Source organism: Mauremys reevesii, linkage group 10 (assembly GCF_016161935.1).
Source record: "Mauremys reevesii isolate NIE-2019 linkage group 10, ASM1616193v1, whole genome shotgun sequence".
Classification (NCBI taxonomy): Eukaryota; Metazoa; Chordata; order Testudines; family Geoemydidae; genus Mauremys; species Mauremys reevesii.
In genome coordinates this window covers 1,228,832-1,253,279 of record NC_052632.1, presented here as the reverse complement: position 1 = coordinate 1,253,279, position 24,448 = coordinate 1,228,832, and the positions used below count along the sequence as shown (strand labels likewise).

The window sequence follows — 24,448 nt, the reverse complement described above, 5'->3', positions numbered from 1 at the left end:
GACGTTATTGATATAAACTGGGACCATACAGAACATGGGTTGCAACCAAGGTCCTGCAGTGGCACCAAATCTTAGAGAAAGGGGGTCATCTAAGGTGTCTAAGACCAGATTATGGGTTGCTGGTTATAATTATGCTGTCTGTATGTCTCTATCATTTTTAGTTGAAGTTATGAATGTTGGCTCTGTACTGTCTGTATTTCAAGTTGGTGCTGTGCTTCTGGGGGAAGCATCCCAGACAAGCTGGTGTTAGCTCTGCTTAGCCTGCTTGATGGCCCATTAAGGACCATCAGCTACACAATTGACCCATGGAGAGAAGGCAGACACGCCTTGTGACTCAGCAAGGTATGCAGAGACTTGTCCATGTGACTGCAAACTCCATTTTGCGGTACTTTTCCACAGTAGGGACAAAGAGGTTCTTACACCTGGAAAAAACCTGTATAAGGCTGATGCCTCATCTCCATCTTGTCTTCAACCCTGCTTCTTACCTCTGGAGGGACTTTGCTACAAGCTGAAGCTCTGCACAAAGGACTGACTGACCCATCCCAGCGGGGGATGTTCCAGAGACTTAATTTGAACCTGCAGTTTATTCCATCACTGCTGCAAGCCTGAACTAAGAACTTTGCATTACTGTATGGAATCGATTCCATTTAACCAATTCTACCTCTCATCTCTACCTTTTCCCCTTTGTAAATAAACCTTTAGATTTTAGATTCTAAAGGATTGGCAACAGCGTGATTTGTGGGTAAGATCTGATGTGTATATTGACCTGGGTCTGGGGCTTTGTCCTTTGGGATCGAGAGAACCTTTTTCTTTTATTGGGGTGTTGGTTTTCATAACCATTCATCCCCAGGACGAGTGCACTGGTGGGGATACTGGGAAACTGGAGTTTCTAAGGAAATTGCTTGTGTGACTTGTGGTTAGCCAGTGGGGTGAGACCAGAGTCCTTTTGTCTGGCTGGTTTGGTTTGCCTTAGAGGTGGAAAAACCCCAGCCTAGGGCTGTAACTGCCCTGTTTGAGCAATTGGTCCTGATTTGGCACTCTCAGTTGGGTCCCGCCAGAACTGCACTGTCACACTGCCCCACAGCAATGTGCTACCAGCCCTGCCCCACATGCCGCCCCACAGCAATGTGCTACCAGCCCCGCCCCACACACTGCCCCACAGCAATGTGCTACCAGCCCTGCCCCACACGCCGCCCGACGCTGGGTCTGTGGACTGCAGTGGCCCCACGCCAGCGCCAAGGTGCTCTCCCCAGCGAGGCAGCGAAATGGGCTGTGATAAGGGCAGAGGTTTGCTGGGTAACGCTGGCTGGGAGCTATGCCTGGTACCCACCCCTGTGCTGGAGCCTGAGCCGCTCCCGTGTCGTTTGTACGCTCTGTGCCAAGCCAGGACGGGAGCGGAGTTCCTGGGGAGCACGAGGATCAGGTCTCAGAAGCCAGCCCAAGAGGGGGCTCCTCGGGCCGCAGGGCGGGTCTCTGGGGCTCGGCTCCCAGGGCAGCCCCTGTGCAGCATGGATCCGTGCTTGGGCCCTGCCCAGCCCCACGGCCCCAGAGTCCAAGCCAGGCAGAGCCTGACCTGCAGAGCACAGCCAGGGCTACCCCGGCCTGCTCCCTGCTGCCTAGAGCACAGCTCCGAGCCATCCAGGCTTGCGGAGGAGATCGCCCCGGCCCTGGACGAGCTGGTGAATTCCCCAGAGTTCTCTCACCCCTGCCCAGGGACCCCACCAACTGCCTTGCTCCTCCCTGCACCCCTGGGAGCAGAGCGGGCAGCACCGGGGCCTGGCTTATGCTCCCGGAACCTGGCCTGAGCCCCACCTGCATCCCCAAAGAGCTGCCACCAGCTCCGGAGCCCCGGCTGGGAACCAGCCCTGCCGCGGGGCTCACGCTGCCCACCCCACCCCACCCAGGGGGCTCCGGCTGCAGGGCACAGGCAGCTGGCAGCAAAGGAAGCCCAGTGCGTTGGCTTCTCCTCGCAGAGCCGGGGCTGGAGGGAGCTGTGCCCACAGCTGGCTGTGAGGAGCGGCTCCAACTGGGTGATGCTGGATCCTCCCCTCAGCGCAGCCCCTCCCCGGCCCATGGTGGGAGCTGCTGGCTTGCGGCCCTTTATTCCTGCCCTGGCCACGTGGGATAGTGGGGGGCCCCCAGGCTCATGCTCTGGGACGAGGAGGGCTGGAGAAAAGCATTGTTCAGCCAGGCACCTTGTGCCACCCAGGGCAGGGGCCTCATGCCCACAGCCTGCCCAGCCTCGCTGCCCCTTTGGGGCCTGCCGGGGCAGCGTGTGGCCCAGCCCGGGTGCCGAGGGGTTAACGCACAGCTCGTGGAGGCTGGGGTTGCACAATTATGTGTCTCTGCTGGAGCCGGGCCTGGCCAAGAGCAGGCAGGAGAGTCCCCGATGGGGAGTGAAGGCAAAGCAGAGCGGGCGGGGGGGTGTCTTTCTGCCCACGCAAAGCCTGGGCGTCTGCACAGAGCAGTGCTGGGCCATCCAGTGGTTAGCAAACCACCCTCCACTGAGGGCCCCCTGCCCCAGGCAGCCGGCGCTTTGCTGCAGCCTGTGGAGAGGAGGGCCGCGCGGGACCCGGCTTGCCTGCCATGGCACAGAGCACCCAGCTGGCAGTGCCCTGGCTCGCTGACTTCCACACTGCAGCCATCGCCCAAGGGCCCAACCCGGGCAAGCTGCTGCCGTCAGCAGCCCCACTGTGTCCTCACGGCCAGGGAGCGCAGGAGCCAGCTGTTGTGAGCGGGGCACCAGGAGGAGACGGGTGGGGACGCTGTGCCAACGCGGGCTGCCCCCGCCCACAGCTGGGCTCTCGGAGACGGCCCAGAGGGGAGCTGAAGAAGGAAAAGCCGGGCATGTGAACGGCAAAGAGCCAAGTGCAGATGTGCTGCACCTGTATCCCCCCCACTCACTCCTGCCCATCTCGACCCAGGCCTGTACGCAGCCCCCCTTCGGCGACCCTGCCACAGCCCGTTTCCCGCACGGGCAGGTGAGTGCAGCTCCGCGCGGCTAGGCCGGGCGCTCTTCTCTGCCGCAAGGGGCACCCTGTGGCTAGTGCCAAGCGCCCCCTACCCCCTGCCCCACTAGCCCTTCCTCCGCTTTCATCTGGGCCGCTTCACTGCCGGGGGCAGTGCAGCCCTGGCCAAGCCCCCTGCCCACCCCGGGGGGGGCCGTTCCCTGCCCCCCGCAGCACGAGGGCTTGGTGTGCACCATGGCCCTTCCCAGCCCAGCCCCTGCTGCGCTCGAGTGGCTCTGTCCTGGCCGGCGCTGGAAGGGTTAAGCCTGGCTGGGAAATGGGGGGCAGGCAGCAGAGGAAACCGCAGGAAAATTCCTTCCAAACACAGTCATCTCTTCCCTGCCTGAAGGAAATGGAGGCAGAGCCGGAGGGGAGGGTGGGGGAGCTGGGCCCCGCCTGGGGGAGGGACCGGCTGGCCCTGCCCCCAAGGAGAGGCAGTACCCGACCATGGGGATCTCACTGGGGACAGAGACCCGCTCCCCCTCCAGGGGCTGGGCCCTGGAAATGGGGGCTGGCCTGGAGCTGCCGCGGCATCGGGGCAGCCAGGCCTGGGGGAATGGAGCAGACGGGAGAGCGAGAAACCCTCTCCAATGCCCTCACATCCACTGCCTGTGCCCCATGCTGCCCACACACCTGCCACCCACTGCCTGTGCCACTGATGGCACCAAGCCCCAGGCTCCAGGCAGTGCTGGTGGGAAAGTCCCTGGCCCCTGCTGGACGCTACCACCCCTGTCGCCCGGCCTGGACAGGATCTGCCCAGCTCCTGCCCGGCCCGCTGCTCCGACACATGCAGGCCAAGCTGCGCCCCCCTCGCCCTGGGAGCAGCCTGTGAAGAGAGAGCTGGACACGCACATCGTCCTGCCCCCCCACTGCTGTCAGAGCAGCTGAGCCAGCGTCACTGCGCTGTGCGTGCTGGGGGGGACGGAGAGACAGCACCTGCCCTGCCCCAGCCCAGCCCCGCTCTCTCCTCGAGCCTCCCACAGAGCGGCACCGGCTGGTGGGCACGGGAATGGGGAGTCAGTGAAGGTGGGGCTCAGGCCCCCGGCTCTGCTCTAGGCCCTGCCCCAAACACAGACCTACAGCTCGGGACCCAGTGCCGTGGGGCGCTCTGAGGCACGTGCAGAATTAGAGCCCCATGTTCTAGCACCCCCACTGGCGGGGGTTTGTTTGCACAGTGTTTGCACAGCTTCGGGCTGGGAGGCCATTCCCAGTGCAACCCCTTCACAAGCCCGGTGGCCCTGGCTGACACTTTTCGGGGTTACCCCAGGGGTCTGGGGCAAATCACTCCCACCTGCTTGCAATGGGAGGCCGCTCTGCCTGCACCCACCTGGGGAAACCCTCCCCAGCCACACAGGCACTTCACCCTGGGTGCCACGAGCCCTGCTCCTTCCCTCTGCAGGCTAGCGCTCTCTCGTCGGCTGCCCGTTTCCCCACTGCTGCCAGCTCCAACCTGGCCAGCACCAGCTGAATAGCTGCTTTGCTGAAGCCTGTGCCAGGCTGGCTCCCCCGGGCCTGCACTCCCCACATCTCTTCCCAAGGGTTTGGTTGCTCTCCATGTGATGTATCTTGCGCCATGAGCACTTCCTCTCCCGTTTGCCCTGCAGCGGTTCATCCGTGTTCTGGGCAAACTGCTTAGTCACTTTGGACAACGTTCTTCACTGAATCATTTCCCTCTCTCTTTTGCGCCATTTCTCTCTCCTGAAATAAGCACAAAACAACCACCTGTGACTTCCTCCAGCCGTGTTACAGGCTGGCTTTCGCAAGGTCGGTTGCGCACTGCACAGCTGCTGAATTTGACCCAAGAGCCCTGTAAGAGTCTGGAGTGGGGGCTCGGCCCTCTCAGGTGCGGCGGGGAGCCAGGCCGCCTCACTACACGAGGCTAGGAAGCAGTTCAGTCTCCAGAGTCTGAGCCCTAGGTCAGGGCGGGACAGTAAATAGTAGTACCCGGGCTCAGGCCCTCAGGCAGGGCTGAGCAAAACCAACAGTAGTTAAGGCCCAGCCCTAGGTCAGGGCGGGGCAACAAACAGCAGTTCGTAGGCTCAGACCCCCAGGCAGGGGCCGAGCAGACAAACAGGCAGTGAAGCCCAAGCCCTAGGGCAGGGGGGGCAACACACAATGGTTCAGAGGCTCAGACCCTCAGGCAGGGGCTGAGCAGACAACAGTAAGTCCAGGCTTCTACACCTGATCGTGGGGGAAGGGGGGAGATGCCACCCGTGAGGCGGTGGCAGGGGGGGACACAGACCCGCCCACTCCACTGTGTCCCAGCCCGGGGCCCTAACAGCGGCAGTTAGTCTGCTGCTGTGTCGGTGGGGTCCTGACCGCAACACACCAACATGGGCTCGAAGTCTGCGGTAGCCAGACTGGGGTCGGCTACCCCCGGGCTACTTCCCAGCTCCCCCTCCATGGGTACCTGCTCATCTCTGGTGTCCGGCGCTGGGTCCCACACCATGGGCTCCTCGGGGTGCTGAGCGCTGGATCGGTCAGGCTGCTCCTCAGGACACGGGGCGAGGGGTCGCTCAGGCAGCTCCTCAGGGTACCGGGCTCAGGGCAGGCTCAGTCTAACAGGAGCTCGGTCAGTAGCGTCTGTCCTCTCCGGCGGCCAGGCAGCAACTGAACACTGGGCCCGGGCCTTTATACTTCCTGTCCCACCCCTTGACTTCGGGGGGGGGCAGGGACAGGTGGTGGTGGCTCCGCCCACTGTTCTGGCTCGTCCCTCTCAGGTGCGGCTGGGAGCCAGGCCGCCTCACGACAAGCCCCGAGCTGGGTACGAAAGGGGATTGATTCAGGAGCAGTGTTTGTTGATCTCTTAGCTGCCTATGGTATAGTCAGTCATCATGGGCTCCTCACCAAGGCCCTACTGGTAACACAGAACCACCACTTCCTGAAGCTAATATGACCATCCTGGAGAACAGAAGCTTCTTCATGAACTTTTGTGGTAAATGGAGCTGGACCCAAAGAATGGCCTCCCGCAAGGTAATGTTTTAGCACCTACGTTATTCAACATCTACACAACCAACCAGCCAAGCTGCCTGGGCACAAGGTGCTTTATCTAGGCAGCGTCCAGCGTCTCTGCATCAACACAGCACAAGGGGTTTGGCGTATTACCCTGGTGACTGCACTTAAGACCCTAGACAAGTACAATGCAGCCAGCCAACTGCACGCAAACCCGCAAAGACGCAGGCGAGCGAGTTCCATCTCAAACGCTAAGCAGCCAAACGCAAACTCAGCATCAGCTGGCTTGGGACGAAACATCCTTCCCTAAATCCCGCGTACCGTGGTGTCACTCTCAACTGCACACTGAGGTGACTAAAGCCAAGTTAGCAGATTAAACACCATTCTCAGCAAGCTGGTGACATCAACGGGAGTGCAGACCCGTCCACTCTGCGGTCAACAGCACTGGCACTTTGCTGCTTCTCTGCTGAATACGCCTGTGCAGTGTGGGCACAATCCCTCACGCAAAGACACTAGACCCTGTACTTAACACCGCCTGCCGCTATGTTACAGACACCTTAAGCCTACCCACATCATAGCCTCTGCATCCTCGCAGGTGTTGCTCCTCCTGATCTCCACCAGGCAGGTGGCAGTAGAGTGGAGTGTGACCCTCTGTGCCCCAAAGAGACGCTCTGCACCCCATATTCACCATGGCGCTGTGTTTTGTACAAAGTATGCCTTGTGAGGTATCATTCTAAAAGTCTTCATCTGCTGAACATTAATATCCTGCTGAGTTGTATGTGCTATCGTCACATGTGGAGTTATGAAGTTTGGCTATGTGTGTGTTACTGAAACCTGTGAGGGTGGGAACACCCACAAGCAGCCTTTCAGGTACAACAATAAAAGGCCAAACAATGTTACTGGCTCACTGAGGAAATGCACACACTCACAAGGGTTACCCCGGGAACTGTGTACAATACAACCTCTCAGAGACAGCACTGCACAATGGGAACTGTGTACAATACAACCTCTCAGAGACAGCACTGCACAATGGGAACTGTGTACAATACAACCTCTCAGAGACAGCACTGCACAATGGGAACTGTGTACAATACAACCTCTCAGAGACAGCACTGCACAATGTGTACACATACAACCTCAGAGACAGCACTGCACAAACCTCTCAGAGACAGCACTGCACAATGGGAACTGTGTGACTCAGGTCACAGCAAAAGAGCTTCCCAGCAGGCTGGAAGAAGATATAAAAGGGGAAGTGACATCATGACTGGGCCTTGCTCCCGCACACGAGAAGACCTGGAACCAGCAGAGGAACAAAGACTGAATGGGGGAAGAAGGGTCCCAGGCAGGGAAGAAGGAAACCTGCCTGTGTATGGAAGCTTGAGGGACTGTTTATACTATCTACCAGGATGAGACTCTGCTTGATTCAAATCCTGTCTAGTCTATAAGACTCAGATTGCGATTTTGTTTATTTCTTAGGAAATCATCTTTGATCTGTTTGCTATCACTTGTCATCGCTTGAAATATGTCTGTCTATAGTTAGTAAATCTGGTTTATATTTTACCTAAAAGAGTGCGGTTCAAGGGGAGTGCGTGGGGGACGGATCTCAGCTCACGAACAAGAGCTGGTGCACGTCCACTTTCCTTTGTAGAAGTGGCGGACTGGTAATAACTCATACACTGGTCAGGCCTTGGGGCAGGGCAGGACGGTACAGCTCCCGGATCTGGGCTGAGGAGCTGCAGGTATTTTGGCTGGAGTCTCTCGATTGTTGTTTCATGCAGTGGCTGGCAGAGCATTTGCGAACGCAGCTGGGTGTGGCCCCTGCCTGTGGATGTTGGTGTGAGTGCAAGCTTGGAGGGCTTTCCAGCTTGTCACAACATCACAGTGCGAGAGGGAACCCAGATTGGTGAGAGCTGCCATGGGGTAAGAGGGCAGGTTCTCTCATGGCTCAGTAACTGGTTAAAAGACAGGAAACAAAGGGCAGGAATGAATGGTCAGTTTCAGAATGGAGAGAGGTAAATAGTGGTGTCCCCCAGGGCTCTGTACTGGGCCCAGGCCTATTCAACAGATTCAGAAATGATCTGGAAAAAGGGGTAAACAGGGAGGTGGCAAAATTTGCAGATGATACAAAACTACTCAAGAGAGTTAAGTCCCAGGCAGACTGTGAAGAGCTACAAAGAGATTTCTCAAAACTGGGTGACTGGGCAACAGAACGGCAGATGAAATTCAGTGTTGATAAATGCAAAGTAATGCACGTTGGCAAACATAATCCTAACATGATTAGGGGGCTGGAGCACATGATTATGAGGAGAGGCTGAGCGAACCGGGCCGTGGCTCTGAGCTTGGGGCTGGCCTCCCTTCGGTGAGCGACACCAGCACTGCACTGCCCTCAGCTCACGGTGGCACCGTCCCAACCAGCTGCCTGGCTCCACAGTCAGCTCGAGAGCATCACCCCGTGGCCCTGACTGTGCTGTAGTCAACCTGTGGAACTCCTTGCCTGAGGAGGTTGTGAAGCCTAGGACTATAACAGGGTATAAAAGAGAACTAGATAAATTCATGGAGGTTAAGTCCATAAATGGCTATTAGCCAGGCTGGGTAAGGAATGGTGTCCCTAGCCTCTGTCTGTCAGAGGATGGAGATGGATGGCAGGAGAGAGATCACTTGATCATTGCCTGTTAGGTTCACTCCCTCTGGGGCACCTGGCATCGGCCACTGTTGGTAGACAGGATACTGGGCTGGATGGACCTTTGGTCTGACCCAGTGTGGCCGTTCTTATGTTCTTATGTAACCCCCAGCAGGCACTGACTCCTGCGCCTGCCCCGGACCACCCTCCCTCCAGGGAAATCACACACCCAGAGCTTTACAACGACGACTTTACTGGGACTGGGTGTACCCCAAGCAGCTTTGCCACATGCCCCCACACCCCGTCCCAGCCCCAGCCCCCTGGCTGCAAACCATGGTGCCCTGTGCACAGCCAGACAGCCAGACCGTCGCTGTCTGGGGAGCGTTGCCTTGGGGACCCGCAGAAACATGCCTTGAACAGGACGAGCGGCCCAGCGTCACACCATCTCAGGCATGGCAAGCTGCACCCCCACAGGCCACAGCGGCTGCAGTTAGCTGGCTGCAATTACTGATGAGTGCAGCCCTGGCTGTGGACTTCCGGAGCAGCCCCCCCACCGCCTGGCAGCCCCTCACTAAAGCACCCATAACGCTGCCTGCCGTGACTCCAGAGCGCGAGTGCCAGGCTCAGGGCAGGCTGGTAGGAACCGGCGGGGCACTAACCCCAGACGGGTGGTGAGTTCTGTACCTAGTTATCTAGTGCGAACCCCTCCGGCACTGTGACCATGGAGCCACGGACAGGCCCCTTGGGTGCTCCGCTCCGCCTCACCACCCAGGTGAGCCCTTTCAAGAATAACATCATCATTCAGGTTACGCTGAGTCCCAAAGGACCAATCACTTACCCCACGTCAATTGCACTTTAGATCACATTCCAAAGATGCCACCTGTAGCCAGTCCTATGATAAACTATCTACAGATTTATTAACAGGGAAGGAAACAAAAGTTATTTTCAAGGTTAAAGCAAGTAAACACACCCACGAGTTATTATCTTAACTTTCAAAAGGTAATAGAGGCTTCTATAATCAGCAAGTTCTAGTGCTTTAGGGCAGTGTTTCTCAATGATCTGTCCGTGGACCAGTACTGATCCCTGAGATCTCCCTGGTACAGTTTAGGAAAGCAGCAAGCCAGCCCCTGGTATAAAAATGTTGAGAGACACTGCTTTAGAGCTAACTGAGGCTAAGCAGCTGGGGATCCCTTGTTTGTGCTTAGAAAACCTTGCCTCCCAGAGTCCAAGCAGCACATCCAATTCCTTCTTGTTAAGGGTTTTAGTCCCTTCCTGCCATGTGCTCTGAGCTGTGAGCTCAGCTGATGGGAGGAATCCATTTGCATGATTCATCTTGGGGAAGAAAAACAAGAAAATCCTTTGGCCTCTTTATCGTCCCACAACAGTCCTGGTGTCTGGCTGTTGGGGGTCAGCCCTTCGCACTGGTTAGTCCCTCCTGTCTCGTGATTTACACAGTCGCAGGCGCTCACAATGTACCCACCCAAATATTCCCTGGTGACATGAGAGCCAGCTGCTAGAAGTGAGCCGCAGCCACTCACCAGCAGCGATCCATAATCTGAACACCAAACACAACCTTATCACTCTCCTACCTGCTTTAACACCCCTCGTCCACAGCTGAGCCAGGCTGATCCCAGCTACGTGAGACATGGGGACCCTGGCATGAGCTGGCACCTTGTAGGCCAGAGTCACAGCAGCTGCTTTTCCTGACCAGATTACCTCCCGCCAATAATCCACCAGCCTGTCCTGAGGTTTCCATTCCACCAGCCACGCTGGGAGCACCTGTGGGTCCCGTGCAGCGCAGCTGCCAGGTTGGCTGTGGCTAGGCCAGACCTGGGCCAGTGTCAGGGGCGTACTGGGGGCTGGGCCTTGCAGGCTGAAGTGCCGTTCACAGGCCCTGGGGAGCCGCAGGCAGAATCCCCAAGCACTGGTGGGGGTCAGGCTGCCGGGCTCCCTTCCCAATGCAGAGGATGGGGAAGATACTGGATTTACACCCAGCAAGGGGACCCCACCCATGGCACAAGGGAGGTTAAGAGCCCTTTACAGGGAGCAGAAATTACCCCAAAAGAAGCAGGGGAGCCGCTGGCGCCGGCCAGGACGTGTGTCCCAGCAGGAAGCTGGGCAGGGAGGGGAGGGAACCAGAGGTGGGGGGCAGCGAGAGGTGCCAGCCCAGGGCCAGCTCCCTGGCACACTGTCAGGGAGGGCGGCCCGAGTAGGGGGGGGGGGGGGAGCTGACTCCAGCAAGGGCTGTAGAGGCCGTGCCAGGCCCTGCAGTGAGCATGGCAGCCATGGCGAGCTCAGCCCCCCCAGCTCCCTGACTTTTACCAAAAATAACCATGGCAACAACTTCCCCTTAGTCATGCCCCAGCCCAGGTGACAGGCTGCCCTGCTGTCTCAGCAGCAGCCACCTTCACCCGACAAGATAAAGGGTTTATGACCCTCTGTTTATTTCTCTAAAACCCGCTGGGTGTTTCATTTGATCGTTATATTGCTTTATGGGGCTCTCAAAGGTTGACAGAGGTAATCAGCACTGCCAGTGCCAGCAGCACATATGTGGGGAACCCGACCTGCTAGCAGGGCAGGGCCTTGCTGAGGCAGCTGAAGGGCTGGCGAGACCCCCGCTAACCCGGCCCTCTCGGTGCCAGGCTCTGGCAGTGCCAGGAACAGCCTTTGGAACGGGCCCGACCTCATCCCCATCCCCGCAGGGAAAGGCTCCCCCACCAGCGGGCTCAGCCAAACACCCGCGGCTCAGAACGGACCAACAGGGTGGCGCTGGCAGCTCCCAGCAACAAGAGGAGCCGTGGATACAGGCCAGAGGAGCTGCCATGCTCCTGCCAGAGCCTGAGCCAGGCAAACCGCAGGAGCCCAGCAAACCCTGGCAGCCCCTCACCTGCCCATTCGGGGGGGGACAGGCACCACCGGGGGGAATGGTCACTGCCAGGGGGGCCAGGGCACTGCCAGGGGGATCGGGCACCAGAGTCTGGGGCAGGACACTGCCATGCAGACGTTAACAGGCTCTGCTAACAGAATGGCCTCTGTGAAGGGAAGTGCCAGGGAGTGGCACTTACTGAAATCCTGCACAGCCAGGAACTCCTGCTGCTGCACTCGGCAGGGAACGTGCCCTGGCGTCACCTCGAGCAGAGCAGCTAGAGAACAAGTTCATGGAGACCAATCACTCCATACCGTGTTCTCTTCACAGCTGATCACGGAGCCGCTGGCCCACCTGAAAGCCCCTGCTCCCTGGGGAGGTTCGCCTGGCAGATGGGACACGGGTCGCCCAGCAGGTGAATGGGCACAAAGACACGCAGGGGGCAGGGTTAATGCCACCCGGACACGGCATTCAGAGGGCAAACCCCCACTGCCCCACAACCACACCCAGCCGCTCCGCCTTGAACCGGCTGTGCAGCTGGTGAGGTCACTGCCGTGCCCTTGCGACAGACTGGCATCACAACGGGAGCCCAGGGACAACGCAGACAGGAGCCGTCCCCAGCGTGCTTATCCCCTGGGCCTGGCCCTAGCCCTTCCCGCTGGAGTCCCCCTCCCCCTCGCCTGCCTCCGCCGACCCGGGCATTGGCAGGAACACTCTGCAATCTTAGGTGAGCTTAGGTGAGCCTGGCAACGCACTGCCGGAGGGATTAGCAGCAGAGCCACCCTGTGCTGCTCCCGAGGGCAGGAGCTCCTGGCAACATGCTGACAGCAGCATCCGGTTCCAGGGCCTGTAACTGCCCAGCTCTGGCACCGAGAGCGGGCAGCCCTCAGCCCAACTGTGCACTTGGCCTTTGGTGGCAATTCCTCTCTGCCCCGCCCGAAGATCAGAGCCCCGCGCAGTGACAGCTGGACAGGGTGCAGCAGCCTTGGGGCCCTTCAGGGTTACGTCGTGTTCCGGGAAGTTCGGCTTCAGGCCTGCCAGCCACCTGCTGGGTAGGGTTTCCAGGCAGCTGGTTTTCGACTGGAAGGCCTGGTCAAACAGGGACCCCCATGGCTCCGGGCAGCACCATTAGGAGTCCGGTTGGCCCCAGGCAGGCTGGGGTGCAGGAGGGGGTTCCGGGTGCAGGCTCCCCACGGCGCTCACCTCAGGCACCTTCCGGGAAGCAGCGACTTGTTGTGAGGAAGTGGGAATGTTCTTGCTGTGTTCTCTGAATGCTGAGTGGGGAGTGTTGGCCTGGGAAGGTTGCAGGGGAGTTTGGCTGGGACTGGCTGCATTGGGGATGGGAGACTTTCCTTGAGGGAGGCTACCTGAGCATGTAACATGAGAACCTGGGAAGGGGGTTGATGCCAGGTGACACCTCTGCCCCGAAACCGGACAAAGGCTGGGGGAGGAGCCAGGGGGAGGCTGAGTGAGACGGCTGCAGGGAGTTTCAGTTTGGAGCTGGCTGGGAAAATGGAGGGGAGTCCAGATGGGGCTCTGGCCGTCCTGGCCCCACAGATGGACCTAACTGGGGAGGGTCCTGTTGTCTGTACCTGCAAGACCTGTCTTGGACTGTGTTCCTGTCGTCTAAATAACCCTTCGGTTTTACTGGCTGGCTGAGAGTCGCGGTGAATCGCAGGAAGCCGGGGGTGCAGGGCCCTGACTCCCCCACACTGTGACACTTCTCCCTGCAGCTCCTAAGCGCAGGGTTGGCCAGAGAAGCTCCGCAAGCTGCGCCCAAGTGCGGGCTCTGCCCCCGCAGTTCCCATTGGCTGAGGTTCCCAGCCAATGGGAGCTGCGGAGCTGGTGCTCGGGGTAGCGCACGGAGCCTCCCTGGCTGCCCCTGCTCCTAGGAGCTGCATGGACAAGTCACTGCTTCCAGAGAGGCACCGGAGGTAAGCACTGCGAGGAGCCCACACCTCTAACCCTCTCCCGTACCCCAAACCCCGGCTCCAGCCCTGAGCCCCCTCCCACATCCCAAACTCCTCATCCCCAGCCAGGTCTCCCCATTGACCAACACCTTCCGCTCCCACTGGGGGTCCGAGGGGCCTGAGCCCAGGAGGCTCCACGCAGACATACAGGCCGGGGCCAGGAGTGGGAGCCTGTCCACCACCCCACCCATCTGGCTGACAGCGTCTATGGCCTTGGGACCCAGCAAGGGAGCTGGATACTGGGGCGTTTCCGCAGGGTCCCCCTGGTTCAAATCACCTGCCTGCTCGAAGGCAGCACGGGGAGCATCCACATCCCCCCTCCTTAACCAGGGGCAGCAATTTAGTGTCAAGGTTCCCTGCGGAACCAGCAGCCCAGGGTCTGTCCCCACTCACCTCTGGGCAGCCCCCTATGCCTCCCCGCTCCACCATCGCCAGTCCAGGCTGCTGCTGCTTCTCCTGCAGCTCTTTCTCGGGCTCTCGCTGTCTCTCACGGTCCTCTCGCTCTCTCGGGCTCTGCTCCAGTCCCATCCGTCTCCGATCCCCTGATGGGGGATCGTGAAGACCCTCGTCTGGTTGGGGACCAGACTCTCGGGGATGCCTGGCTGCTGCTCCCAGATCCTCTTGTAGCCCCATCTGGGTCAGGAATCTGCTCCTTAGAGTGGTCCTCGTCCTCCAGCTGCACGATTAACTGGGCCTTGGTGAACTTCCCCATGCGTAACCCTCTCTCTGTGCACAGGATCACAATGTCCTTCTTGAGGAGATGGTGACAGGCCATCACCTCACTGCTCTCAAGTTCCAATCTTAGCCCTTAGAGACTTAAGAAATGCATAGGGGAAACTGAGGCACCCGCACAGTATTCAGAGGAAACATTAAGAACAGTCCCACTTCGTCACACCCAGTCCCACAGCCGGGGCGCTGGTACAGGCCGGGCCCCATGCGCGCAAGACGGCTGGGATGCTGGTACGGTCCGAGCCCCATGTGCGCAGAGACAGCCGGGGCGCCGGTTTCGGCCAGGCCCCACGTGCGCAGAGACGGCCGGGACGCCGGTTCCAGCCGGGCCCCATGTCACGGAGTGTGGGGGAGTCAGGGCCCTGCAACCCCCACTTCCTGCGATTCACCGGGACTCTCAGCCAGCCAGTAACACAGAAGGTTTATTAGACGACAGGGACACAGTCCCAAGCAAGGCTTGTAGGTACAACCAGGACCCCTCAGCCAGGTCCCTCTGGGGTGCAAGGATCTTAGACCCCAGACTAGGGCAGGCTCTAGGTTTTTTGCTGCCCCAAGCAAAAAAAAACCTCCGAGAGTGCAACTGCCAAAGCAAAGAAAACCCAACCCGGAATGCCGCCCCTGGAATTGTGCCACCCCAACACCCAGAATGCTGCTGCCCCAAGCACGTGCTTGGTTTGCTAGTGCCTAGAGCCGACCCTGCACCAGACTTGGGGTTCCCTGCCTCTTCCTGGCCAGCCCAAAACAAACCAAAAACCCCTCCAGCCGGCTCTCTCCCCCTCCTTCTCCCACTCTCCCTTTGTCCAGCTTGGACAAAAGTGTTGACTCCTCCCACCCCCCCTTCCTGGCTCAGGTTACAGGCTCAGGTACCGTCTCTCACCTAAAGTCACCCCCTGCTCTCCCAACCCCCATGCAGACAGCCCCAGTAAAACTAAACGACTTTCCCAGGTCAGTCCGCCCCGCTCCCTCCTGCGTCACACCCCACGCACGCAGAGACAGCCGGGGCGCCGGTACGGTCCGTGCCCCACGTGCGCAGAGACGGCCGGGCCCCACGCGCGCAGAGACGGCCGGGGCACCAGTCCCAGCCTGGCCCCACGCGCGCAGAGACGGCCGGGCGCCTGGTACGGTCCGGGCCCCACGCGCGCAGAGACGGCCGGGGCGCCGGTACGGTCCGGGCCCCACGCGCGGAGAGACGGCCAGGGCGCCGGTACGGTCCGGGCCCCACGCGCGCAGAGACGGCCAGGGCGCCGGTACGGTCCGGGCCCCACGCGCGCAGAGACGGCCGGGGCGCCGGTACGGTCCGGGCCCCACGCGCGCAGAGACGGCCGGGGCGCCGGTACAAGCTGGGCAGTTTAGGGAATGGCCGGGCCTCCCACTGCTGCTCAGGGCATCCCAAGGAGTCAGCGGATCCCTATCGAATCGTGTTTTGCTAAGTGAGGAAGTTGCTGATTTCCACAGCGCTCCAGCACAGAGGAGTAGGACAGACACGTCCCTCCCCTTCGCCACCCCACAACCCCTGCCCTGGGTGACCCAAGCCACCACCAGCAGGGCCTGCCACAGACAAGTCATGCGGGGAGGCAGCCAGGGCTTCTGCAGTGCAAGGAGGCTTTTGTCTGTTTGAAGTGTTACCTCCCCCCCATTCATTTCTCCTCCCCTCTGCTCTGCTCCCCTCACTCCCTTCTGCCCCCACGTTCCTGTCCTGCACTGGCAGGGTCTTGAGTGCCTCCGGCACGAGCAGGTGACCCACCGCTAAACCAGGCAGAGACGTGCTGCCCTGGGCCCTGCAGGTCTCTGGGGCACCACCAGGGGGAGCCAGCTCCCAGGGGAGGCCTCTGTCCTGGGAAAGCCCCATGCTGACCTGGGACGGTGCAAGTCCAGGGGTAGCTCTGTGGTGCTGGGCCGCATGGTAGGGAGCCCCCCTGGAGACAGCGCGGCTCCGAGCACGGGCACCCCGGGCTGAGCCCCTCCACGGAGCAGGCACGTGGCACCTCATCCAGGACATCGCGAAACGGGGCCCACTGCAGAGCCTGGCCTGACGGGACAGGCCCGAGGCCGGGACCAGGCTGTCGCTCACTGGGAAGGGTCCCCCTGCCTGGCTGGCCACAGCCAAGGAGAGCGCTCTGGGCCTGAGGCACTGGGAGCGGCACAGTCGCTGGGCTGAGCGCTGCCGGGAGTCTGCACAGAGCCATGAGGAACAGCCGGGGGCTGCAGAGCCAGCACTGGCTCCGACATCCGGAGCTAACACCCCAAACTGTGCAGCTGGGCCGGTGCAACGGAGCCCGAGGGGCCGCTCCTGGATCCTTGGGCAGAAAACCAAGGGCTGGAAGCAGCTGCCCCGGCAGCTTCCTTTAGAGCAAGAGCTGCTAGTGCTTGCTAGGGTGACCCATCCCCTCTGCAGCGGTACAGATGGCACAGGGAGCCAAAGCCCTACCAGGGAAGGTGCTGAGTGCCCTCAGAACGGGGCAGGACTGGCACACCGAGCTGGCACCGTTCCCTCCCAGCGCTCACACCACGGCCATGCATTAACTGCTGATTTCTGAGCCATCCCATCACAAGGCCAGCTAGTCACAGCCCTCGTGGCAACTTCCCTCTACAGACACCGTTTCCATCCTCATCATCGGGCGCTGCACAGCCTGAGTAGCGGGAACACAGACAGGGCCCTGAGCTGCTCACCCGACAGCTTCAGGGCACACACCAGGGCTCAGTCTCCTGGCCCACAGGGAAGTCGCTGACCCTTAACTCCAGCACAGGTGGATGGTGAGCTCTGGGCTACAGCGAGAGGCTGCAGTTACATTGTCCATAGGACTCAGCCGCATGTAAACAGCTCCCTGCACAACCCGAATGACCCGAGAGCCAGGGCAGTGGCATGCACCCTGGGAGCGCAGCAGCTCGGACTGGCCTGACACCCAGGAGGTCTGTGGACGGGGCTTGGCAAGGTCTCCAGCCCGCAGTGGGGGCAAGGGTGAGCGAAGGAGCTCAGAGACACGGCACCGAGAGGGACAAACTGCCCTTTACCTCCCCCTGGCCGGGCCCTGCCGGGGGGAAACACACCCATGAGCAGCCAGGGCCAGTGGACACCGCCCAGCGCTGCTGGGGTCAGGGCCCTGCCAGCAGGGGACACACATCCTGGCTGAGCCTGGAGCTGGCAGGAGTTTCACACGCCTTAGGGAGGAAACAGGCCTAACTTGGGTGTTCGAGTGCCACTCCCACACCCCGCCTCACTGTCCCGCCTGGCACTGCTGGGAAGGACTGGCCCGGGCAATGGGGCAGCTGGCAGGCAAGCAGACATGGCATTGTACTAGCACTCCGCATGGAGCAGACTCAGGCCCAGGCACATGGGGGGGCTGAAATGCAGCAGCACTCGGTGCCAGGGAAAGCAGAGGCACCCCTTCATCTCTCAGCACCCCATCCCGTATTCCTGAGGTGGGTGGCTGCCCACAGGAGCAATCATAGCTAGAGACAGCCTGCAAGTGGGAAATCAGCCCGAGGCACTTCCCCAGAAGGGCCTGCTGGGTCTAGGAGATGCTTTCTCCCCTGCCTCCGCATTCACACCTTGGGCCAGGCAGCCTCGTGTTGCAGACCACACGCTTCTTTTCAATGTACAGTAGCTCTCTAGTTCCTCAGTGAGAGGCCCCCGCTGGAAAGCAGGCAGCCCAGGTGGGCCCTGTAACAAAACGTGCCCTTTCTACCCATGCACAGGGTACGGAATGAAGGGCAGTTCCTTTGACGCCAGCAGCTAAGGAAGTTCCCCACAGAACCACCCTCTCTTCCCAGCCAGACAGAGATGCTTGTATTACTTGCCCCTGAAAGTTTCTTCTTTTTTAGGTTACAGGCAAAACTAAGAGGCCAGTATTTGGAAAAGCTACAAGAGGCAGTTCTCCCTGGGCAGAGGGCTGGGGAGGCTTTGAGAACATCAGTCCCATGCTTCTGGTGTAGGTTTGAGAGATTTATTAATTAAAAAAAAAACACTGCTCATAAATACACAGGCAGGATGTTAGAGTATGGCTCGTGCATGCGGCTTGGGACATTTCCAATCAGCAGCATACACGGGTTAGTGTCCCATAAGGAGCAGGGCTCCATGGCCAAGGGAGATGGACTGGCTGGGCCAGACAGGCCTTATCCAGACGTACCGAGTGGGATTTCTCAGGGGCAGCGGCTGAGCAGGGTGCACAAAGCAGAGGGGCAGTGCCAACCTTCACCCTGCCCCAGGTGGCTCTCAGCAGCCAGGAAAAGCCCCAGCTGCCCTGCTCTGAGCATTCCATCCATTTCAAAGGGAAGCATAAGCTTGGTCACTTGTGCCACAGCCTCCACCCAAAGCAGGATGCAGGTGGGGAGGAGAGACGGATTCTTGGAACTCAGGGCAGAGCGATATGGACCCCAAAGGCCTTGGTGGACAAACACTGCAAAACATACAGAGGCCAGCTGGACATGGAGACCTCTTCCTCAGGGCTGGCCCAGTGCAAACTGCATCCCGAACAACCCAGAGGTGCGAATCACCCCATCCAGGCTCTGCACCCTCCCTGGTGCCGTGGAGTCAAAAGCAAGAACAGAAGTTACTGTACAGAGTGGCTGCTGCCTCAGCGGAGAAGGTCCCTCGGCTCTCAGTCATCCTAAGGGAAAAGCCAACAGAGCCAGTCAGTGCGAAAGAGAATCCACGCTAGGCTCAGAATCCAGCAGCCATGCAGGGTCTCCAGGAGAGGGGATGGGCTCAGCAAGCCAAGGGAGGAGGATGTGGGTTTGGCTGGTGGTGCAGCGCCCACTGCTGGCCTCATCTCAGACTAGCAGGAGGGAGCTGTGTAGCCACAGAGTTGGCGTGTCCAAGAAGCAGCATGAGAGAACAGGCCGAAGAAACAGAGAAGTGGAAAAGCCACAAACACAACAAAGTACGAGTCAGAAATCGAGATGGGTGCTCCTTGGAGCAGGGACAGGAATAAGCAGAGCATTGGCCGTAAAGGACAGAAGCCATCTCCCAGAATGCAGGTGTGCAGATGTCAAGGTCTGAGATGCAGCCCCAGGCTCTGGGTGTCCATGAGGCCTCTGACTGCCAGAATCTGGGAGTAGATGACGGGGTTGGATCACTATTGGCCTGTTCTGTTCACTCCCCCCAACACACCTGGCACTGGCCAGTCAGCGACAGGACACTGGGCTACCTGGGCCCATGCTCTGACCCAGCCTGGCCGTTTGTCCCCACTTCTTGCAATCCAAGCAGCAGCTGCTAAAGCACTGTAGGGACTGCACAGCCCCATGGCTGGATCCCTTTTCTGCACGGGACAGGGGTAGCTCAGGTACATCCTGCGGTCTGTCCCCAGAGCAGACCGCAGAGGATGGGCACTGCCAGCACAGAGCCCCTGGAGGAGAGAGCCTGAGTCAGGCAGCCTAGGACAGGGACGGAATACACAGCTCTCACAGGCAAGGGGACCGGCTGCCTCCCAGGGGATGGAGCCTTTCACTCCGAGATCTCCCACTCAGACAACTGATCAGTGGCCTCTGTAAGATGAGCTGGTGTACTCAATACAGCCCTAGCAGATCTGTGCTCTCAGGAGAGCTGCTCACCCCTCTCTCCAGGGCACGGCAAGGCACTCTGCTATGGGGCAGCCCACCGTGCTGGTACCTAGCCATACCCCCCGAGGAGTCAGCCCCCAGGACTGCAATCCCAGCCTCTCCCATCTGAGCGGCTGGAGCTTGCTCAGAGAGGAACTTCCCAGATGATTAATCCCTCCCTGTGATCCTGCTTCCCCACTTCAACAGGAACGGGAGGAAGTATTTCCACCTACCCATTCATCCTCCTCTGCGCCGTCCCCTCGTCCCCTGGGCTCGGGGGCTGGCCCTCCTGGAGGTCTGTTAGCCAGGATGTTGTCTGTCCAGGAAGCCCCAGCCTGTCCATCGCCAACAAAGTTACACTTGGTCACTGTCCCTGCATGCAGCTTGGCTAGAGAGACTGAGAGGGAGAAAGGAGCTAATGGAGCAGAGTGCGGGGTGAGGGGGCGGGGGGTGTTGGCAGCGGCAGTTTCCCAGCTGGCAGGTAAGCCCTGGAAATGGAGGTTGATGAGCTGCCTCTGGGGTGAAGCCGGCAGAGAAGAAACAAGGCAGGAGCAGCAGGAATCCAGGTTCCTGGGTAAGCTGGGGATGCCTAGGACATGTCTTGGTGCCACTATATGGGGATCTGCGTTAAGGCCTCAGAACATATCCAAAGGGCTACACCCAACACCACGCACAGGGCCGCAGCGCCTCAATCCCTGTTAATGCCAGTAACTAACGGGCAGGAGGCAGCTGGAGGATGGTGCCCCAAAGCCAAGAGCAATGACCTAGTGCCGCTATGGGGAGCAGGTGCACGAAGAGCCCAGCCCGGGGCAGGGGGCCACTCACATATGAAGGGGCTGTCACCCCGGGTTTTCAGACGGATCTCTGTTCCCAGCTCCAGCTCCAGCTTCTCCAGCTCCGTCTCCAGCAGCCAGAAGGCCACAGCCTGGCTAGGGGTGTGGCGCTCGGTCACACTCAGCAGCTCCGGCTTATTCACCAGCCCCTTCAGCTCCTCGGGGGACAGCCTGTCCGTATCGCCTTTGGCTTCCACTTCTGCCACAGGCAAAGCAAATCCCAGCGTACGTGAAACGCCCAGCACTGGGAGACTGAGCCCCTCTCAGCACAGGGGAAGGGATGGATCCCAGCAGGGGAGCTGCGCAAGGGATGCCCAGGAGTCTGAATTCCCAGGGGGGAGGGGCTCTGATTCTGGTCACTGGTCCCAAAGATCCTGACACCAAGCTCCCTGGCTCACATGTGCCTTAAAGTGCCAAGACATCTGTAACACAGAGCCTCTCCATCCTGGCTCTACGGACCAGGATGAGTAAAGCACTCTCCCCGATGGGAAAGATCAGGGTTGGACAGCGCTCAAAGCCAGTGGTATTTCACACCTCCAAGAGGCTGAAGAGAGCGGCACGCCCTCCCCCCAGCCCAATTCAAAGGTGAGCATCGGCCTCCGCTTCCAGTTGAGGGGAAACCAGCCACTGTCAGGGGCAGGAGAAATGGGCAAGATGGCAGGAGAGGGAAGGAGATTAAGGACAATTCCCCGACCCAGGTACAAGAGTCTCAGGGGCGAGAGAACCGGAAAGGTGGAGCCAGCCTCGGGATGGATTCTGTGCTACTGCTGGGGAGAGCAGGGAGGGACTGAGCCGCAGGAGGACTCCTCCCAATACCTACTGAAGGAGGACATGAGGAAGCCGGTGTTCACCTTCCTGGTGTCGCTGAAGTTTGGCTCCCTCTCATTCCCCTTGGCATCAAACTTGCGGCGATGGACCCGGCTGGGTCTGATGTACAGTACGTAGTATCGCTCCTGCAGCAGGGAGGAACCAGAGATGCTCACAGCCAGACAGCAGTCACCAGCTCCCCGTCCCCCTGCTCCAGCGGCCTGCAGCCCACGACCGGCAGACTGCCAGCCAGTCCCAGGGAGGTGACAGCCAGAGTAACGGCATTCCCTATCCCACCTGCTGCAAGGGGGTGAACCGGAGACAGCACCAGTGCTTACAAACAGTAACAGGACATAGACCACCAAAGCCACCACTACCCAGCCGTACTCCAGGCTGCAGGTCAGCTGCAGACACTGACACCCCAAGTGCCCAGCCTCCAGAGCCCCCCACAGCAGCTGGGACCTGTTCACTGCAGTACAAGTCCATCCTGGGACAGGCCAATCCCAGTGAGTGGCTTTTCAAGGGAGGCAGTCAGCACAATGCTCTGGAAGGCAGTTAGCGCGGTGCCAGCCCATCTCTGAGGAGGTACCCCACCCACCCCGCCTCGCTGCCTCCTGAGACGGGCACCTGCATCAGCAAGGAGAGTGCCTTCCCACCCGGCACCAGGTGCTCCGCTGGACTGCCAAACATCTGAAGCAGGAACCCTAACCCTAGTGCCTGAAGGAAGGCATCAGTAAAAGCAGGAGATGCACAGAAAGAGGGACAGACAGACGCCTATGCAATGCATGACCAGCAGCACGGCCCAGTGGATACGGCACAGGAGATCTGCCAGTGACTCCCTGGGTGGCCACAGGAGAGTCAATGCCCATCTCTGTGCCTCAATTTTCCCAGCTGTGAAATGGCTATAATGATCCTAACACATCTGTGGGAAGCACTTTGAGAAATATGGAGAAAAATGCCAGTGCACAATATCCTTGTTAGCGAGAGGCTCTCCCAGGACTGACTCACGTGCCCGCTCTGTGCCCTGCCTGGGGGAACTCTGCTGCTGCTGCCCTCTCTGCACCAAGCTCTAGACAGATTATGGTCATTTATCTCTGACTCCCCCCACCCCCAGCACCTATTCTGCACCTCTTCCTCCCCAAGGGAAGCCCGGGGCAAGGCACCTTGCTCACCTTCCTGCCGTTAATATCCAAGATGAGGTGACGAGAGACATCAAGAAGCTCTCCCTCCAGAATCACGCCATTCCCACTGCAGACGGGAGGGGAAGGGAAGAATCAGACACAGTCCGTGCCACCAGGACAGTCATCTAGTCCCATGTCCCCATCTCAGGCAGTGGCCAGAACCAGGTGCTTAGACAAAAACAAAACCACCCCATCTGCAGGACAGATATTGCTCCTGAACTCAGCAGCCGGTCAGCTCAAGCCTTGATGATGGATAAGGACTAGGGTGACCAGATGTCCTGATTTTATAGTGACAGTCCCGATTTCTGGGTCTTTTTCTTATATAGGCTCCTAGTACCCCCCCCCCCCAGTGCCCAGATTTTTCACATTTGCTGTCTGGACACCCTAATGAGGACTGAGAGTGACAGTCGCTTTCATCCCACTCAGTGTCACTACAGATGCTGTTCTTAGTCTTAAAAAGGAAACGTAAAGCTCCTTCTTGCCGTGACAACGCTCCACCCAGCACCTGCCTCCCTAGCCCCCGCAGCAGGGAGTTCCACAGGCTACAGCGCGTGTCACTCCAGCCCCTGAGCTGGCACGGGATCCCCGGCGGGCCAGACCCGCACCTGCCCCCTGGTTCCGCGGGGCGGGGCACCGCGAGCGCGGAACGGCCCCGGGCGGGGGGGGCTCCCGTACCCCTGCAGGGCGGGCGGGTCCCAGCGCCCGGGCAGCCGCTCGCTGTGCACCGGCCGCGCGCGCAGGCCGCGCTCCTCACACGGGCGGCTCATGGCGGCGGGTCCGGCTCGGAGAGGGGCGGGGCGAGAGCGGGAGCGGCAGGAAGAGGGGCGGGGCATCATGGCATGGGCGGGGCTACTGCGGGAGAGGCAGGAAGAGGGGCGGGGCGAGCGCCGGAGAGGCCGGGAGATGGGCGGGGCCTCAGAAGAAGCGGCCCGAGCGCCGGACATGGGCGGAGCTACACGAGCGTTGGGGCGGGGCTGGAACAGGAGTGTCTAGGGGCGGGGCTTAGCGCGGGAGGGGCTATCGAGGGAGAGTCTGGACATGGGCGGGGCTGGAACAGGAGCCGCTGGGGGCGGGTCTCAGTCCAGCGGGGGGATGTGGGGCAGGTTTGGGGGGAGGATAGAGGGGTGGGTTTGGGGGGCTGGATGTGGGGCCGGGGCAGTTGTGGAGGGAGGATCCCTGGGGTGGGTTTTGGGGGCTGGATGTGGGGCAGGGGCAGTTTTGGAGGGAGGAGCAGGGGTGGGCTTGGGGGGAGGATAGCAGGGGTGGGTTTGGGGGGCAGGATGGGGAGGATATGGGGCCGGCGTGGGTTTGGGGGCAGGATGTGGGGTAGGGGCAGTCTTGGGGGAGGATAGCAGGGGCAGGGTTGGGGGGCTGGATGGGGAGGGTGTGGAGCAGGGGTGGGCTTGGGGGGAGGATGTGGGGTGGGGCAGATTTGGGGGGGCTGAGCTGGAAGGGGAGGTCAGGTTGGGGCAGGGGTTTGGGCGCTGAGCAGAGTTAAGAACATAAGATCGTCCAGACTGGGTCAGACCAAAGGTCCATCTAGCCCAGTGTCCTGTCTGCCGCCAGTGCCAGGTGCCCCAGATGGAATGAACAGAACAGGGAATCATCAAGTGATCCATCCCCTGTTGCCCATTCCCAGCCATTGATGGTTCTGTCCTCCATGAATTTATCTAGTTCTTTTTTGAACCCTGTTATAGTCTTGGCCTTCACAACATCCTGGCAAGGAGTTCCACAGGTTGACTGTGCGCTGTGTGGAAAACTAAGTTAGATCAGCACCCCCGACCCGTAGCCCCCAGGCTGGGAGGGGGGGGAGTGGGAGGCCCAGAGCCTAGTCCGACCCCAGGGGTGACTCTGGAGCCAGCCAGAGGGGAGACGGAGCCACTTTCTGTGCAGCGTCCCCAGCACGAGGGACCAGGGCTACGAGAGATGCCCCAGTGAGCAGGG

At 60.0% G+C, this 24,448-nt stretch overlaps 1 protein-coding gene across 1 annotated transcript; it reads right to left on the bottom strand.

The window, feature by feature from the left end:
• Positions 1 to 18,075: 18,075 nt before the first annotated feature.
• Positions 18,076 to 23,333, bottom strand: ARPIN (actin related protein 2/3 complex inhibitor). The gene is made up of 6 exons (XM_039490190.1): positions 23,180 to 23,333; positions 22,496 to 22,571; positions 21,337 to 21,469; positions 20,509 to 20,715; positions 19,917 to 20,080; positions 18,076 to 18,752 (listed from the first exon to the last, which is right to left on the bottom strand). The coding sequence occupies exons 1-6, from the start codon at positions 23,269 to 23,271 to the stop codon at positions 18,744 to 18,746; spliced, it is 681 nt and encodes a 226-aa protein (XP_039346124.1). The 5' UTR covers positions 23,272 to 23,333; the 3' UTR covers positions 18,076 to 18,743.
• Positions 23,334 to 24,448: the final 1,115 nt, after the last annotated feature.